Below are 19,785 nucleotides of genomic sequence, written 5' to 3' on the forward strand. Positions count from 1 at the left end.
TTTTTACAAAAACACTTATTTTCTCGTGCCACATATTTATTTCCAAGATTAGTTACAAAAATTGACACAATTCATAAAAATCTTCAAGGAGTTTGTTACTTTACTTCTAACTTAAACAATTTTGAATTTCAAATATTTAAATTTTTTTAAAAAATTCTCATGATTCACAATTTTTTAGTAATCTCTAAAACATCCCGTTTGTTTAGCAAATTCAAATAAATTCTAGATTCTTAGAATTCTTAATAGTATTCCAAAAAACCTCAAAACTCTTCTAACTCCAAATTTGTTAAGATTTCTATAATTATTGTGCAATCGAGATTAAATGCTTCTAAAAATTCAAAGTCAAAAAACGTTCAAAATTTTAAAGATCATTAGATTCCTACGGTTTCTTAGAATCTTTACAACTTAAGCAATTTGAGTATGTAATTATATAGAATTAAGATTTTTTAAGTAATTCTTTGTATTTTGCTAAAGATCTTGAAAACCTTAACTTCAATCGTTAAAAAAATGGTAAATATTTGTAATTTTGAAGATTCTTCAAAATACTGAAATTGCTAAAACTCTAATCAAGAATTTTTAATTTAAAAAGACATATTTTTTCGTGCCCAAAAATTATAACAATCCAAACTTTTGAGTTCCAAATATTTTGGAAATTCCCAACATTTTTTAGGTTTTTCAGAATCTCTAGGATTCTCATGATACTCATTTTTTAATGTCTAAAACACCCCGACTGTTTATATCAAAATTTTGAGAAATTTTGGGATTTAAATAAATATTTCTGGAAAAAATGGAAATTCTAAAAACATTCAAAATTCTTAAGATTTATTAGACTCCTGCGGTTTCTTGGAATTACCAGTTTAGAGTACCCTAAAATATTAACAGAAGCTCAAGATTCTGAGAAGTAATACTAAATTCCTATAGTTTCTTGTAATCCCACAATACAACATACCTAAGGTATCCTGAAATTCTCAGAAATTTCAAGTTTCCGATTCTAAGTTAGAAAATTATGACAATTTTTAACAACCTCAAAAAATTTACCTTAAATTTCGGAAGTTTCTGAAATTCCCAAAATATCTTTAGGTTTTTCAAAACTTTGTGAAAAAATCTCTAAAATATTCCGATTTTTCCTCAAAATTCAAAGAAATTATTATTTTAAAAATTCTTGAGACTTTTTTCATACATTCACACAACAAAAAGTTTCAATTTTTGAGACTACTTCCCCCACAAAATTTCACCCAACAAAATCTTTCAAGTTTCTGGGATTCATCCAATCAGATTTAAAATATCTCAGAAATTTGTTTTGTTTTTTGACAATTTTTTTATTTTTTCATAACGAAAATATTGTTTTTGTAAATTTGTTCATGCCGAATTGGTTCTAATTTAGTCTCGTGCACTAGGGAAATTAATATTGATAATTTCTTCACGGAAAATTTAATCAAAAAATTGTAAAAAAAAATAAAAAAGGAGACTTACTTGAGCAATGCCTGTACTCCAGCCTCACATGCGCCCCCGCAAACTTATCAATCGGTAGCGTCAACCTCACATTTTCGGCCCAAGCTGGCGAATTATGATGATAAATAATCATAGAATTATACTCCGAAGCCCCATCTTGCCCCGAGGCCCCCCAAAGACAATTCTTGATAACATTTTTCTCACTATCAAGAACCACAATCGTCACTTCGATATTTTTCCCCGTCGATTTACCCCCCCTTTCAAACTCCCCCTTCTCCAGAATCAAATACAAATCATTCCTGACATCCCCCGGCATAATCACATCGGGGAACCCCAATTTGCTCGTCAAACTAACATTCTTAAACAACATTGCGTTCTCCTCCTTGATATGATTGAGCCCCCCGTGGAGCATCTTCACCGAGGTGAGAATCCCATAATTGGGGGCACACGCAAGCGAGTTGTACTTCCCCGACTGTCTTATAATAAACTCGTGCAATTGGTGGAAATCCTTCTCCTCGCCTTGGTACACCTTCATGTTGAGCTCCTTCTCCTCGGAGTCGCCCTCTTTGGGCATGAGGTACTCCCCCAGGTTGTGCACGGCGACCCCATGGGGTCTTTTGAACACCTGTTGTTGCAAAATGGCGTTTTTCTCGGTCTTTTTGTTGTCCGAATAGATCATTTTCCCGATTCGCATCACGTGAGCCACGAGGTAGATGTCGCGACTCAAGTCGGAGTTTCCCAAGTCGGTGAAAACCGTACAATTTGAGTGGAGTTTTTCCACGTAATTCGAGAAACCCTCTTTGGAGATTTTGACTAGGAAACGTTCGCTGATGTAGCGCTGTTTGGAGGCGTCGTAGAGGGAGAAGTAGATTTCGGTGTCTTCGCCGATGTGGTGGCCGAAGTCGCGCATGCAGAAGTACAAGTGGTGGGTGAGGGTCTTCTTCGGCTCCTTTTTCTTGATGGTGCCGCGCGCCTAAAAGGGGTGTCACCGAAATCGAGAAAAAGAGAATTTCGGGGAATCAACAGTTTGATTCGTTTTCTTTCTCCAAAAAATTCAATTTTTGAAAAATGTGGGGTAATATGTTGTCAATAACTATACTCAAAACAGACAAGAATGACACAAGTGACATAAATATAACCTTAGTTGTGTCCATGACAATGTATACTACCAAAAACGTCATTAGTTAGTTGTTAATGTTAAAAAGTTGCAACTTATATGTTGTCAATAACCATAGTTGGATGCGCGTAAAGTTACATTTAATGATAACTGAATTTTTTCGCCAATAAATTGATTAAATGACCAATAAAAACTTCCAAATTCAAATTCAAGACAGGTATACGTTGTCAATAATCATAATTGGGTGTGCATAAAATTACATCTAAAAATTCAAATTTCCCGCTTATCTTGGAATAGCGGGCTATTTCAAAAATTTTGATACATCAAAAATGACAAAGTTTTATAACTGCTAGAAGGTAACGTAAAAATCTTTGATAATTACTTGTTAAATTTGAATTTCACAAAATGCCCCAAAATGATAATTAATACTCTTAAAACTACTAAAAGAAAGAAAGAATTTGAGAGTTCTGCGTGTTCCATAAGCAAAATTAAAGTTAAAATAATATCTGTTTCGTAACTACACACAAAAATGTTCTCATTTTTTTGTTTTATAATTAATTACTAAAATTAAGTTAAAATAAAAAATAACTATTTTATTTGAGAATTTTGCAATTCGGATCAACATTCTTAAAATGTAAGAAAAAACAGTTTTTAAGAAAAAAATTCTTATTTTCGTGTATATTTAGTAATAACTATATACAAATGTCAATAAAAATAGACAAGAATGACGTTATTGATCTAAATGAAACTTCAGTCATATCCATATATGATTCGTGACAACGTATGCCTGCAAAAACGTCACTACTTAAAAAGTTACAAGTTGTACATTGTAAATAATCATTGTTACGTGTGCATAAAGTTACATCTAATAATAACAGAATATTTTTAACCAAAAAAATTGGTTAAAATAAATGTCCAATAAAAAACTTCCAAATTCAAATTTCACTTTTGTTTGATCACTATATAGCAAAGTAGTGACTTATTTCAAAAATTTTGACACATTCATGGTACTTAGAATCACTGAAGCATGAAAAATGACAAAATTTCTAAACTACTAAAAGTTAACGTAAACATTTTTAATAATTACTTGTCAAATTTAAATTTCCCGCCCTATTTTAGAGTCAACATGACGGATAAGTAGTACTTTCAAACAGACAAGCGTACAAATTATTATTTTTTTTAATCACTAATTAATTTGAGAATTCTGCGTCATCCAATAGCAAAATTCGAATAAAAATAGTATCTGTTTCGTAACTATAAAACTACAGAACAAAAATATTTTCAATTTATTTTTTTAAATAGTCAAAAAACAAGAATTATTAAATTGTTATTATGTTTTGTAATAAATTCTTTAATTAAATTAAATAAATAAAAACTAATTTTTTTCACAAAATAGCTAAATTAAGGGTCGAAAACAACATTGTTTTTGTCTTTTTCAAGTAAAATTTCACCCAAATGGGCCCAAAAATTAGCAAATTAAGTTGAAAATAGTATATTTAAAAAAAAGTACTCTAACTATTTTGGCTGAAATTTCTTGCTACTTTCAACAACAAAATTCTATAGTTTTTCACAAAAAGAGGTCTTTTGCGTTTTTCGATACCCCCTTTTAACCTATTTCAAAAATTTTGACACCCCTATGATATCTCAAGTCCCTAAAGCATCAAAAATGAGAATTTATTTATACTGCTACAGCTACGTAAAAATCTTTGCTATTATTTGTCAAATTTGAATTTCGCGCCCTATGTTAGGAACAACATGGCGGAAAAAGAGTACTTTGAAATAGATAAGCGCACTTATTTTTTAATACTCCAAAATCACAATTAATACTAATAAAACCAAAAAAAAAAACAATTGAATCAAAATCATAGTTAGAAATAATTAGTTAATTTAAGAATTCTGCGTTTCCGAGTGAAAATTTCTATTTTCATATAAGTATTCTAGTTTTTTTTAATAATTTTCGCCAAAAAAACAAGGTTTATTAAATTTAACATGTTTTGTAATTAATAATTTTTTTAACTAAAGTAAATGTTTTTGAGAAAGTAAGAAAAAAATCGTTTTTAAGTAAAAATTTGTCATTTTCGTGTATATTTATTGAATAAAATTTTCTCAAATGCATTAAAAAAATCCAAGGTTTCTTGTATTCTGTCAACATTTCACCACATTTCTCAAGCATTTCCGTCACGTTGCGGTTTCTCGTTACCAAGACCCCACTTTCCCAATCCCGTTCATTCCCCGAATTCCCACCTACCGAAAGTCCCTGCGAATTCTCCGCACTCGAGACATGAAAATGGTACAATTCTACCACCGACATCGAATCCGGATCGATCATTTGCGCCCCTTGTCTGGGCACCAAATCCAGTCCCAGTTTCCTGTAACCAAGCGAACCATGAGTCATGGTACCATGGTACCATCTACGGTCATCGGCCTCTCAAGGCCAACAATGACATCCCATTCACAAATCCCCTAACCCGGAGCCACAATTAGACCCGAAAATGTGCAATTAAAAACGCATTGCTACTAGAAATCAAGTAGCCGAGAGTCCGGAGCCTCCGGGCACTAGACACTTTTGGTCCGACTGTACCGCCAGGTGTTGCTGCAACGCCATTTTGGGCAATGCGAATCCGAGGCCCGGAAAATCAAAGAATTAAACATATTTTAGTGTTTTTTTTTAAGTTGGTAGTGCGTTTCGCCCCTTCGCCCCCGGATTTTAGTGACCGCCGCCACTGGTCTGGGGCATGCAGTGCTAGACCTGCATGCATTCTTCATCTTGTGAACAAAGCTCCAGGCTTTGAAGGATGAAAGATACAGATTTGTGTGAGTTAGAAAAGGATAGGGGACCCCCCTCTTGGTGATTATTTCATGACACGAAGAATACAAGCGACCAGTTGAGATCGTACCGTCGGGGAAAAGGCTCCCGACCCCAAAAAATGACACCAAACTAGTGACAAAACCGTGAAAAGTGACCAAAATCGCCCAAGTGCCAATTATCGTCCAATAACAAACTAACACGAAAGGTAAATACGCTTTAATCGCGCTTAATTACGTTTAATTACACGTAATTAGAGTTAATTAGCGTCAATTCATGATTCCAAAACTGGTTTTGGCCCAATTCGCCTAATTGCGAATTAAAATTAGTCCCAATTAATTCCACTTGGGACAAAGGAGAAAAACCAGCTTTGGGTCAGGTGCTTGGGCTTGGGGCCCAAAAAGCGTGAAAAAACCCCACAAATGTCTAAAAATCGTTCGATTTTGTGATACGTAAGCAGTTGAGCAATTGTTTAAGTCGCGATTAATTCCAATTACGGTGAAAAGTCCACGCCGGACAGCAGTTTTGATATCGTAGCTGCTTGATTTTGCAAAATTTCATGGTTTATTCAATACCCAAGGCTGGAACAACATTGTTGTCACATGTGGTCGCAATGAAAAAAGTCGTTTATCAAACAAATAGCTTAGGAGGGTCATAAGATGAGGAAATGAGCCCGGTTTTGTCTCGCTTTTATCGTTTTATGGCCGAGTTATAAAAAGTGCATGGGGAAATTCAAATTCGTGTAGAATTTTAATTGAAATTGTGGTAAAACACGTGTTTCCGTGCGATTTTTCACGCCATTTGCTTACTCACATCCTACATTTATCATTCATTTTGAGCCCACAAACGTAACAATGACCTTATTTATAGGGATTAAATTATAATCAACATCACTTCAAAATTACCATTATTTCAACGTCTTATCATTTTTGTTGTAGTTGTAGTAAATAAATAAATGATAAGTAAACTGTGACATTTGAGATGATGTTCAGCAAGTGTGTGATTTTATCTCGAAATTTGAGATATTTTCGCAATTTGTGGAAAACTGGATAGAGATAATCGGTAGTTTGTGATTACAATTACTCTAGTTTCAAATAAAAAAAAAAGTTATCTAAATGGTTATTTCTGTTGTTTTACTATCGGAGACTGACCACGTGCCATTAATCACGTGATCATTAATTTTTTTCATTCGTTTGGTCTTCTTTTTCAAAGTCGTCAAAGATAAAGGCTGCCTTTTTATTCATATTTTGTTGAAAAAAAAGGAAAAAAAAACTGTTTTCTGTTTACGTATTGAAAAGAATAAGACAATATTTAAATTGTCGCTTCAATAAAAAAAAGATAAAAACAATAAAAAAACGAATCTTTACAAGAAACATTATTTTTTTGTTGAGAAGAAAGCAAGAAAAACTGCTTTATGGGAGATAGAAAGTGTCAGAAGTATTCATCAAAACTCCGCCATTTTAATAATTCAAATTTCCCGCTCTTTCGTCCACAAAATGGCGAATATACAGAGGGTTCTCACCTTCTTTTTTGTTTTTTTTATCTTCCATTTTCGTTTTTTTTTTCTAAAGATAAAAATAATCAGAAGTTGTTCATCAAAACTCCTCCATTTTATTAATTCAAATTTTCCGATAATTCGTCCTCAAAATGGCGAACATACAGACTCTTATCCAATTTTTTGTTTTTTTTTTGTCTTTCATCTTCGTTTTTTATTGCTTAGACGTGTTTTTAAAGACAGAAGTTATTCATCAAAACTCCGCCATTTTGATAGTTCAAATTTACCGCTCTTTCGTCCTCAAAATGGCGAATACACAAAGTCTCACCAAAATATACATATACATCAGACTCTAACCTAATTTTTTGTTTTTTATCTTTCATTTTCGTGTTTTTTTTTTGTTGACGTGTTTTTATAGACAAAGATAGTTATCTTTAAATAACAAAACATAGAAAAAAGCGAATCTATAGCTCATAGTTTAAGACATTCTCTTTTTCACTTTATTCAAATTTGAAAAAAAAACCAGTATTAAAAAAAGAAAAATTTAACGATTTTTGAATTCAAAATTGCAATATCAAATATACAAAATATGCAGAAAAAAATAACTGTTTAACACATTTTCTCTCACTTTATCCTGCAGATAAAAATCATGTTGTCTCTTTTTCCATCAAAATGGCCGCAAAAATGGCGACTATTCTAATCTCATGAGATTAAGAGTTTTTCAACGCTTGATTTTGTAATGTTATCGCCGAAAAAATCAGAACAATTCAAATTTCCCGCGTTTTCTCTAAAATTGTCGGAATTGCAACTTTTTTTTTCACGTATGTATGTTTTTTGCATTTTTTAAAATATTTCAATGCTAGATTCTCCCAATTTACTTTTTCATTAAAAATGTCAAATTTGCAACTCGTTTTGCAGCTCTTTTTTATTAAATACCTATACTTTTTTATATCTTTCTCGTAGATTCAAATTTGAAAAAAAATCTGTGATAAAAAAAATCAAATTTCCCTACGTTTTGAATTCTAAATTGCAAAACTAGATATACAAAACATAAAAAAAAACTGTTCAACACATTCTCTCTCACTTGATCATGTATAATTGTAGATATTGTTTCTTTTTTCATTAAAATGGTCGCAAAAACAGTGGTGATCTCATCAGATTTAGAGTTTTTAAACAGTTGATTTCGCAATGTTGTCGCCCAAAAATCGCGTTTTGACTAAAAATGGCGGAATAACACTTTTTTTACATTTGTAAAAATATTCCTCCAAAATGCTTTTTGATTAAAAATGGCGGATTTGCAACCCGTTTTAAATCGTTTTAGCTCTTTTTTTAAAAGTATATTTTTTAATTTCATAGATTCAAATTTAGAAAGAAGCTGTAATAAAGAAAAATTCAAATTTCAAGCCTTTAGTAAATTGCAATATCAAATATGGAAAACAGGGATAAAGATACAGAAAAAAGTAACTATTCAACGCACTCTCTCTCTCACTTTATCATGTAGATAGTATGACTTGTCTCTTTTTTTATCAAAATGGCCGCAAAAATGGCGACTATTGTAATCTCATCAAATTTAGAGTTTTTGAACACTTGATTTCGCAATGTTGTCGTCGAAAAAGTGAAAACAATTCAACTTTCCCGCGTTTTGACTAAACGTGGCGAAATTGTAACTCTTTTTTGATGTGTTTTTTTACATTATTTCTATCTACATCCTCTAAAACGCTTTTTGATTAAAAATGGCGGATTTGCAACCCGTTTTAAATCGTTTTAGTTTTTTTTTTTTGAAATATATTTTTTAATTTTATAGAGATTAATTTAAAAAGAAGCTGTAATAAAGAAAAATTCAAATTTCAAACCTTTAGAAAATTGCAATATCAAATATGCAAAACAGGGATAAAGATACAGAAAAAAGTAACTGTTCAACACACTCTCTCTCACTTTATTATGTAGCTAGTACGACTTGTCTCTTTTTCATCAAAATGGCCGCAAAAATGGCGACTATTATAATCTCATCTGAGTTTTTGATCGATTTCGCCATGTTATCGTTAAAAAAGTCAAAACAATTCAAATTTCCCGCGTTTTGACAGATTTGCAACCCGTTTTAAATCGTTTTAGCTCTTTTTTTAAAAATATATTTTTTAATTTTATAGATTCAAATTTAAAAAGAAGCTGTAATAAAGAAAAATTCAAATTTCAAGCCTTTAGAAAATTGCAATATCAAATATGCAAAACAGCGATAAAGATACAGAAAAAAATAACTATTCAACACACTCTCTCTCCCTCTCACTTTATCATGTGGATAGTACGTCTTGTCTCTTTTCATTAAAATGACCTCAAAAATGGCGACTCTTCTAATCTCACCAGAGCTTTTGATTGATTTCGTGTTGACTAAAAATGGCGGAATTGTAACTCTTTTTTCAAGTATGTTTTTTACATTTTTTTAAAATATTTCTATGCTAGGTCCTCCAAAACCCCTTTTAGTTCTTTTTTCATGTTATTTTTTTTATTTATAATTTTTTAATTTTTTATAGACCTTCCAAGATGAGCGTCTTCGGCATGGTGTCGGCCGTGGCGGGCTTCATCAAAGTCCGCTACCTCATCGACAAGGCCATGATCGACAACATGGTCTTCCGAGCCCACTACCGGGTCACCTCCGCCATCCTCTTCGTCTGTTGCATCATCGTAACAGCCAACAACCTCATCGGTACTTCCCCCGCTCAAATTTCCCCTTTTTTACCCTCAAATTCCAGGGTACCCCATCCAGTGCATCAACGACCGCGGGGTCCCCGGCCACGTGATCAACACCTACTGCTGGATCACCTACACCTTCACGCTCCCCCACGAACAGGGCAAATACATCGGCTCGGAAGTCGCCCATCCGGGCTTGGGGAACGACAACCAGGAGAAACGGTACCATAGCTACTACCAATGGGTACCCTTCGTACTGTTTTTCCAAGGAGTATTGTTCTACATGCCGCACTGGATTTGGAAAATGTGGGAAAATGACAAGATCCGGATGATTTCGGAGGGTATGAGGGGGGCCCTTGTGGGGGCCAAGGAGGAGAGGGAGAGGAGACAATCGCGACTTGTGCAATATTTGGTCGAGACGATGCATATGCATAACACCTACGCCTTCGGGTACTTCGTCTGCGAGGCCCTCAATTTCATCAACGTGGTAATTACCCTTTTTACTTTTTTATTTATTAAAGAAAAGTTGAAACTCCTATTTGGTGCTATTTTTTTAATTTACAAAATCTATCATATTTTTATTTAACTTTTATGACAAATGTAGAGAAAAATATGAGTGATTCCATTTTTTTCAAAAATATATAAATATTTTTTTGTTTTTATTTTAATTTTTTTATTAAAGAAAAATCAGCTCCCATTTAGAGTTGTTTATTTGTTAGAAAATACGAGATTTATCACATTTTTGTGGCAAATGTGTATAAAAAATGAGTACGAGTATATCCGTTTTTTTCAAAAAAAATAATTTTAGTTAAAACTATTTTTTTTTGTTTTTATTATAATTTTTTTAACAAAGAAAAATGTAAACTCCCATTAAGAGCTGTTTATATTTTTAAATATACAAAATTGTCATATTTTGACAAATTTGAAGTAGTGTCGAATAACTTTTTTCAAATGTGACAGTATTTTCCTTTCTTTCCGAAATAATTTAAACTTTTTTTATCTGTTATTTTTAATATTACTTGTCAAAGAAAAATAGAATCTCCCATTTAGAGCCGTTAATTTTTTTTAAATATGTATACAAACCTTATTACGTTTTTATGGCAAATATAGAGAACCAAATGAAAATTTCCTTTTTTTTTTTTTCGAAAGATTTTAAATTCAACAAAATATTCGTTTTTTGTTTTTTTTATTTTATTTTTTTTAATTGAAACTCCATTAAGAACTGTTATTTTTAACGCTGCTCTGTTTTTTTAATGGCATTCGGTATACAAAATTTATCACATTTTCAAAAATTGTAATTTCGCTGTTTTTTTTTCATTGGTATTCAGTTCGTTGAAACGTCAACGACTTTTTTCATTCTCACTGAATTTTATGGCAAATGTGAAGGAAAAAAATTAGTATTTCCCTTTCATTTCAAAAAACTTCTTTAAATCTTCTTTTTTTTGTTTTTATTATCATTATTTGCCAAAAAATTTCGAATTCCCATGTAGTCGTTTATTTTTTTAAATATACATTTATTACATTATCACATTTGTATGGCAAATATAGAAAAAAAATGAGTACTTCCTTTTTTTAATTTATTTAAATTTTCTTTTTTGTAATTATATTGTTTTTATTTTTTTTTCAAAGAAAATTTGAAACTCCCATTTAGAACTGTTTATTTTTTTAACATCGTTTCGTTTTCTTTTTTCGATGATATTCAACATTGAAAAATTATGCCAATTTCATTGAAATGTCAAACAACTTTTTTCAAATGTGACATTTAGACTGAATTTTATGGGAAATGTAAAGAAAAAAATTAGTATATCCCTCAGTATTTCCTTTTCTTTTCATAAAACTTGTTTAGATCTTTTTTTATTTTTATTATTATTATTTATCAAAGAAAAATTGAAACTCCTACTTAATGTTTTAAATATACAAAATTTATCACTTTTTTATGGCAAATATAGAGAAAAAATTGAGTATTTTATTTTTTTTTCAAAACATTTTAAATTTATTTAAATACTTTCTTTTGCTATAATTGTTTTTGTTTACTTTTTTTTCTAAGAAAAATTAAAACTAAAATCTTGAACGGTTTATTTTTTTTTAACTCCGTTCTGTTTTTTTTTTGAATGGCATTCAGTACGATGAAAAATTATGTCAATTTTTTGAAGTGTGATATTCAAACTGAATTTTTATGGAAAATGTAGAGAACAATTTTTTCTATAATGTTATAAATCTTTTTTTTGTTTTTATCAAAGAAAATTTCATATCCCATTTAGAATTGTTTTATTATGTTTTTCTCAAGAAAAAATTAAACTCCCATTGAGAGTTGTTAATTTTTTTAAAATATACAAAATTTATCATATTACGAGAAATTTTAGCTCCGTTGTTTTTTTTCAATGGCATTCAGTTCGGTGAAAAATTATGCCAATTTGGTTGAAATGTCAAACGACTTTTTTCTAATGCGACAACAAATAGAATTTCTACGAAAAATGTAGAGAAAAAAAGGAGTATTTTCTTTTTTCAAAAAATTCAAACTAATTTAAATCTTTTTTTTATTACATGTTTTATTATCATTATTTTTATCAAAGAAAAACTGAAACTCCTATTTATTAAAGCTGTTTAATTTTTTAAATGTATAAAATGTATCACGCCAATTGCCAATTGACCCAATTGATCTGTTTTGGTTCCAGATGGTGAACATCTTCATGACGGATCGATTTTTGGGCGGCGCGTTTCTGAACTATGGTACCGACGTCATCAATTTTTCGAACATGAACCAAGAGAACCGAACTGACCCAATGGTGGCCGTTTTCCCGCGCGTGACCAAATGCACCTTCCACAAATTTGGTGCTTCTGGTACAATACAAAAACACGACGCTCTCTGCGTCCTCGCCTTGAACATTTTGAACGAGAAAATCTACATTTTCCTCTGGTTCTGGTTCATTATTCTCGCCGTGTTGTCCGGCCTGGCGATCGTCTATTCCGCGGCGGTTGTGCTATTGCCGAGCACGAGAGAAATGATTCTGAAACGGAGGTTCCGCTTTGGGGCCCCCAACGCCGTCGACACAATCATAAGAAAGACTCAAGTAAGTTTTTTGCGAAAATTACATCGAAAAATAACGTAAAACTAAAAAGGGCTATATCAGTATCACCCTGTAGATCCGTAACGAAGCCTTTTAGGACTATTGTTTATTCGACAAACTAGTGTTGTTTTTCGATGTAGAATACGTGGTTGCAATTTTTCGCAATGTTAGAAAAACACCCTGTATATTTTTTTAAGGTTGGGGACTTTTTGCTGCTGCACTTATTGGGCCAGAACATGAATTTGATGGTCTTTGGCGAGATTTTGGACGAGTTTGTCCGCCGCTTGAACTTCGGCTCGAATTGCAACCTGCCCTCGGCCCCTAGCACCTTGGAAATGAGCCCCATTTACCCCGAAATCGAGAAATACGGAAAAGAGACTGAAACGTGAACGATCTCTTCGCGCATTTTTTTTTCATTTTACTTTTGTGATTATTTAATTAAGGTTCGCTTCAATTTTTTTTTTAATATAAGTCTCGTATTGGGAGAGAATTTTTACTTACTTGTTACCCCAATCGATTTTGGCGATGATTTTCATTTTCAATTCCCGAGTTTGGTCTTGGGTTAAAGTGCCGGAAACTAATTGGCGACGCCATTCGAGGAGGTCGCGCATAACTTTTCCCACTGTTTCGAACTTGTAATGCTCACGTTGCTGGAAAATGGAGGAAATTGGAGAAAACTCACCTCGACAATTTGCAAGATGAAGAAAAGTTATGAAAATATAATTTCTCGAAATGAAATGAAAATGGGTTTTTTTGAGTTGCATAGAGGGAGAATCAAAAGCATTTTTGAATATACAGGGTGAATCATAAAAACAGTTCTGTATACAGGATGTTAAAAAAAGATTGAAAAATATTTCAGGAGGTAATAGTGAGGACCAAAACACACAAAAAAGTCTTAATAAACATAGATCCACAAAGTAAGGGTTTTGTAGACATTAATAATAAATTTTTAGAATTATTACCAGAAGCTTCTCTTTTGATTAAATGTTTCAAAAAAAAAATCTTTGGCATCTCCGAAAGCGTTACTTTTTGGACTTCTGTTTAATAAGACTTTTTGTTTGTTTTTGTTCATACTATTATCTTTTGAAATATTTTACAATTTTTTTAACACCCTGTATAAAAGTGTAAAACATGTATAAGCAAAAAATTTTTAAAAATGTATAAAACACGGGAAAAAATGGTCCTTTTGATTATTTCACTAGAACTTAGCCTAAAGCATTGTTGGCATAATTTCAAAAAAAAAATGTTATACTAAAAGAAAAAAAACAGAAAAAAATTAACGTACTGATAAAGAAGAAGTTAAATTAATTTTACAATAAATTTTAGCTGAAAATAAAATCAATAAAGTAATATCGAAAATTATTCGTTTTCTGAAACATTTATTTGCAATCTGTTCAAACAAAAAAAGAGAAGCTTCTAGTAAAAATTCAAAAATTGTTACTTTGACCCATGTTTGTTAAGACTTTTTTTTTATTTTGGTTTATAACATTACCTCCTTAAATATTTTACAATCTTTTTTTAACACCCTGTATACAGGGTAACACAATTGTTCTTTCTGCAATTTGGAGCAAACTTAATGAAAATTAAAAAATATAAATCCGATGATTTTTTAGTTTGAATTAACAATTAATTAACATTAAAAAATAAACTACACTCAGATGCAAAAAAACGCAACAAGTTAATTTTTGGTAAAATTTACAGTTTCATAATTTGTTTATTTTAAGTAATAAAAAAAATTGTCTAAGAGGCCAAAAAGCAGTTTGATAGGGATTTTTCAACAAAAATATATATATATAGAGGGTGACTCAAATAAACTTAAAAAAAAAACTTAGTAAATTAATTAATTTGTATCAAATGTTCCATTCAACCTAACAAAAACTTACTTAAGTTTCAAAAATTACATATTTTTAAATATGTAATAAGTTACCTTGTATATGTATACAGGGAGACTTATTGCTAGTTATAGAACATTTGTTTACTTTTTCCTTGCAATTTGTGACAAAATTCAAYTTTGAGGCCTCATTCTAAAATTATTTTAACGTCATATAAATRCTGAAAATAAAATTTTATAGTGTATACAGTACAGGGTGAGTCACTAGTGACTGTTCCATCCATTAATTCCATTAATGTGCCGAAGTAGAAAAAAAAAATCTAATATCTTTTATTTTTAAAGAAATTAAAGTCAATTATATGTGTTCAAAAAATTAATCTTATTTGAATATACAGAGTGAACTAAAAATTTTGAATGACAAGTAAAAAATTAAATGTCTTTTTTTGTTATACTGTGTAAGTACAGTATCTCGTTTTCTATTATTTTTTTTCAATTTAATTTGAAGAAATATCAATACAGGAGATTTTTCGTAAAAAATATATTTCTTTACATGTACAGAGTGACTCGAATAAACTTTTCTGGTATAACTTTGAAATAAATTAATTAACTACTGTCCAATAAAACATTACAAAAAATTACTCAAATGTCAAAAAATTGTCATTTAAAATTTTTTATTGTGTATACATGGTGATTTTAATAGTTGTGCAGAAATTTAAAAAAATGGTAGTGCAGGTCCAAAGAAGTCAAAAAAAAAACTCAACTTGCCTTATTGCTATATCTATAGTTTCCGACATGTTAATTAGAATTTTTTTTMACATTTTTCTGTCGTTGTTTTTGCTACTTTTAACATAGTTTTTGCATAGATTTTGCAGAAATAACATCAGAATTCATATTTATTTACCATTTTTGTTGGTGGAATACTGCCCACCAAATTTAAATATTTTGTCAATTACAACCCTCTATATTTCAGAAACTATAAAGATTCGAATAAGTCAAGTTTAGTTATTTTCTGATATTTTATTCTCGACTATCACCTCTTAAAATTTCTGCACAACTATTAAAATCATGGTATAGTAGATACAGGGTGAGTCACTAATAACTGCTCTTTTATCATACTCTTAATAGAGGGTGTAATAATTGACCTGACTAGACACATCTATTGCCTAATCAATCGTTTCGTGTAAAACTCTTTTACAGGGGTCATGTGACATGAAAAAATATTGCCAATCTTATAACCTTACACTAATAATGATTATTATTATTACTTTTTGGACTACTTTTTCTAGTGTAAGTTTAGAAAAATCAAATGACTCAAATCCCAGTTCGTTTGTTAACCGGCGATTGACAATTGTTCAATCGCCGCACTCGCTCCTAACTTTTATTCATCTTGTGTTTAACTTGACCCAAATTGTCCCCTACCACGTATAGCTTCTTCCAAATATCGCCCCACTCCCGCAGCACGAGGGTGACTTCCCTAACGACGGGATCCTCGAGCGGGACGACGCTCTCAAACAAGCCCTCATTGTCGACTTTGCACGGCTTCAAGTGGATGTAACTTTGCGGGAAAATGCCCTTAATTGAGCGATTTTTCGTGGAAAAACCACGATACCAGCCTTGGGATTCCTCGAGGATTTGAACGGTTTCGCCGATTTCCAGAGGGAGCCCGAAACGGGTATCCCCCTTCCAGTTGTAAATAGCTAAAAAAAATAATACTCTAATCATTATGTTATCATAGTTGTGTCACTATGAGTAATTTCAAAAGGTGCGATAATTCACTGTTTGACGTAAAGATAATAATAGCGACATTATAAAGCAAGCTATGAAAGGTGTTTTCCTGACATAATTTAAAAATTTTCCAACACTATCAGCAATTATATTCATTATTATCAGGAATTAAGACCACTGACTAGTGACGTTTTAATCGGTGTTGCCAATTTGACAAAAACAAAGCAGTGCTACCAACTTTAGCAATTATCTCGAATGAGCATAAATCTGACATAAAACGGATGTTGCCATTGTCACACTTCACGGCTTTCATTACTTTTATTAAATTTTATGATTCCACATTATTTCAATTAACTGTCAGAGATAAGGATAAGCATGTTTAACGACTATTTTGTTTCTCTCTAAACATTAATTATCTAAAAACAATTGATAGTGCACTAATGACCTTGGTCAAAAGTGAAGACGCTTAATTATGGTCAAGGTCGACAGGAAATAAACATGGGCAAAAATGCGCCAATAGTTGGAAAAAAGTGCAGTTTTGCCAACCGGTATTGACCTGACCTGACTTGTCCAGTGTTGCCAAACTAAAAATTTTTTTTAAAGATCTGGGCTAAAAAAGTTTGCCAAATTTACACCTGTTTTTACAAGATTTATGATTTAAAATTTCTAACACTGACTAGGGTTTACGTTTTTTGCATAAATCTTACGCAAACCTGCTCAAAACGTACTTAAACCATCGAAAAAAGCAAAAATTACACTGTTTTTGGTCTAATTCTGTAATTTTTAGGGTTGTTTTTAATGAACTTCCACGAAATATTTAAGTTTTCACCGAAAAACACGCTAATAGACTTGAAAAAGGCAAAAATAATAATTTGATTTTGTGTTTTTGTTTAAAAACGTTATTAAAGACTTCAAAAAGGTAAAGTAACACTGTTTTCGACCAAATTTTGAGTTTTTATTATTATTTTTTGACAAAATTTTATTCAAAAACGAGCTAAATCCCATAAAACAAACGACATAATATTAATTTGAATTTCTATTTGTAATTGTTAGGCTTGTTTTGACAAAAAAGTCCCTGGTTCAAAAACGAACTAAGTGGAGCGAAACAAGCCAAAATAATACAAATTTCAATGAAATTTCTTAAATTTTTAGTCAGTTTTAACAAAATTTTTCAAAAAACATTGTTTTTATTCCAAAAACGTGCTTAAACACTTTAGAAATGGAAAAAATAACACAATTTTTGGCCAAATTTGGTACATTTTCGGTTTGTTTTTAACTAAATTGTGCCTTTTAGGGCTAAAAAACGTCTTAAAACGCTCCGAGAAAGGCCAAAATAATGTACTTTTCGACCAAATTTAATGATTTTTTAACTCTGTTGGGTGGAATCTCTTAAAAAAGTATTTTCGTAACTAATTTTTAGATTTGTTTTTAAGAAAGTTCAGCACCATAATTGAGTTTGTATCTAAAAACGTGGAAAATGCAAAAAACAGTATCATCATTTTTGATCTTAATTGCAATATCAATAATTAAAAAAACACTCGACTAAAAAAAATAAACTTTCTGCTGTAACTGCAATCAAAATCTAAAAAAAGTTTTCACCAAATCAGCAGACTGGCACAAAAGTCACCAGATATGGTGAAATTTCACCAGACTTGACAACACTGCTACTGTCTTTCTATTGTTTTACAGAGGTCACGTGACTTGATAATCGCAGATAAAAGTTTAAGTGAGTCAGATATGCAACCTTATAAATCTCATGTAAATTTTCAGAAGAAATAAAAATTATGTCCTAATTTCGGAAAATGCTATACTTTTTTGGAAACCAGACAATCTTAATGAAAGCCACTGTATGTTTTTCAGATCAATAAAATTAATAAAAAACTGACTTGACTAGACAGATCTACTGTCTAATCAATTGTTTCGTGTAAAACTATTTTAGAGAAGTCACGTGACACGAAAAAAATCGAAGAAAAAAGAGTCAGTTTTGACAATCTTATAACTCCAAAGTGAACTTAAAAAAAATTATGTCCCGATAAGGAAAAATCCTATACTTTTTTGACAAATCGTAATAAAAGCAACTGTAGGTTCTCCAGTTCGATAAAATTCATAAAAAATTGCAATAAACCTGTTTCACAGCCAACTTTATAAACAATAAAAATTTAAATGAACTCCTTGGCAATTTATTTTATAATAAGAATACTAATTGGCTTGAAATAATTCCATTGTAAGTCCTACACACAATTTCCATTATGTGTGTGAGTTTTGCCAACCTTACAAATTCCCATGTAAATTTTAAGAAGAAATAAAAATTATGTCCTGATTTGGAAAAATTCTATACTTTTTTGGAAACCAGACAATCTTAATGAAAGCAACTGTATGTTTTTCAGTACAGTACAATTCGTAAAAAAATGCAATAAACTGACTTGACTAGACAGATCTACTGCATAATCAAGTGTTTCACGTAAAACTCTTTTACAGAGGTCACGTGACATGAAAAAATCACAGTAAAAGTATTAGAGTCAGTTTTGCCAACCTTATAAATTCCTATGTAAATTTTAAGAAGAAATAAATGTCCTGATTTGGGAACATCCTTTACTTTTTTGGAAACCAGACAGATTTAATGAAAGCAACTGTATGTTTTTCAAATGAATACAATTCATAAAAAATTGCAACAAACTGACACAATTTCCATTATACCAACTTAACCAAGTATTAGAGTGCCAGTTTCACCAACCTTATAAATTCCCATGTAAAGTTTAAGAAGAAATAAAAATTATATCTTGATTTGGGAAAATCCTATACTTTTTTGGAAACCAGACAATCTTAATGAAAGCAACTATATGTTTTCTTTCTAGAAAATTGCAATAAACCCGTTTCGCAGCCAACTTATTAACAATAACAATTTAAATAAATTCCTTGACAATTTATTTTATAATAAGAATACCAATTAGCTTGAAATAATTCCATTGTACACCCAATGGTACCAACTTAAACGAATTTTTTGTAAGTGCACTTCCTTTTGAATCAAGACACATGTGTTAATGACGTTAAAACATCCGACAAAGCGACAATTTGATTATGCTTAATGTCCGGATGTGTGTATACAGGGTGAGCCCAAAAAACCCTTCATTTCGCAATTGTTCGATTCAAGCGCCTATTTTTACGTCTTCTAATTATACATTCCAGACATGACCACAGAGGAAGCGTAAAGTGTTGAGATCCGAAGAAGTGCACCGGAAGTCGGGACTCGAAGTACAGCCGTTCGAAAATTTCTTCGAGAATTGCGGCCCTAGGGCCGCAAAGGTGCAACGTTTCGCTGCACTTCCCGTGCAACCAAACGAGCTGACTTTGCGCGAATTTCGATTAATCGCAAATTGATAATTGGCGTGAATGATTTTGACAATTATCACAATGGAAATTCGAGGATTGATACTCACCGACGCCGTATTTTTTCGTTTTTGTTGGAATCCACATTTTGCACGATTTTTATCACAATCACATTTTAACAACACGCACACATTTTAATCAATAGCACTACTCCACTGTACTACGGCCATTGTTTGGGTTGTCAAAATTTAAAGATATGGGGGAAGCCCGTAGCAGAGC

General features: G+C 31.4%; 2 protein-coding genes across 4 annotated transcripts in view; one reads left to right on the forward strand and one right to left on the reverse strand.

The window, feature by feature from the left end:
- The window catches only part of LOC123015705 (dedicator of cytokinesis protein 3), a 32,843-nt gene extending 13,099 nt beyond the window's left edge, over nucleotides 1-19,744 (reverse strand). For all 3 annotated transcript variants that reach the window (XM_044415584.1, XM_044415585.1, XM_044415583.1), the window contains exons 1-5: nucleotides 19,617-19,744; nucleotides 15,874-16,151; nucleotides 13,125-13,273; nucleotides 4,818-4,938; nucleotides 1,474-2,425 (exon numbers count right to left, since the gene is read on the reverse strand). In XM_044415584.1, coding sequence (XP_044271519.1) covers nucleotides 1,474-2,425; nucleotides 4,818-4,938; nucleotides 13,125-13,273; nucleotides 15,874-16,151; nucleotides 19,617-19,653 — 1,537 coding nt within the window. In that variant the 5' untranslated portion in view covers nucleotides 19,654-19,744. The remainder of the gene's footprint in view (nucleotides 1-1,473; nucleotides 2,426-4,817; nucleotides 4,939-13,124; nucleotides 13,274-15,873; nucleotides 16,152-19,616) is intronic.
- On the forward strand, nucleotides 5,425-13,108 carry LOC123015706 (innexin inx3). The gene is made up of 5 exons (XM_044415586.1): nucleotides 5,425-5,583; nucleotides 9,399-9,571; nucleotides 9,618-10,042; nucleotides 12,231-12,626; nucleotides 12,821-13,108. Exons 2-5 carry the CDS (start codon nucleotides 9,409-9,411, stop codon nucleotides 13,010-13,012), a joined length of 1,176 nt encoding a protein of 391 aa, XP_044271521.1. The 5' UTR covers nucleotides 5,425-5,583; nucleotides 9,399-9,408; the 3' UTR covers nucleotides 13,013-13,108.
- Nucleotides 19,745-19,785: the final 41 nt, after the last annotated feature.

Source organism: Tribolium madens, unplaced genomic scaffold, assembly GCF_015345945.1.
Source record: "Tribolium madens isolate multiple individuals breed KSU strain unplaced genomic scaffold, Tmad_KSU_1.1 Scaffold_19;HRSCAF=116;Tcas5.2_LG9, whole genome shotgun sequence".
In the NCBI taxonomy this organism is placed as follows: Eukaryota; Metazoa; Arthropoda; class Insecta; order Coleoptera; family Tenebrionidae; genus Tribolium; species Tribolium madens.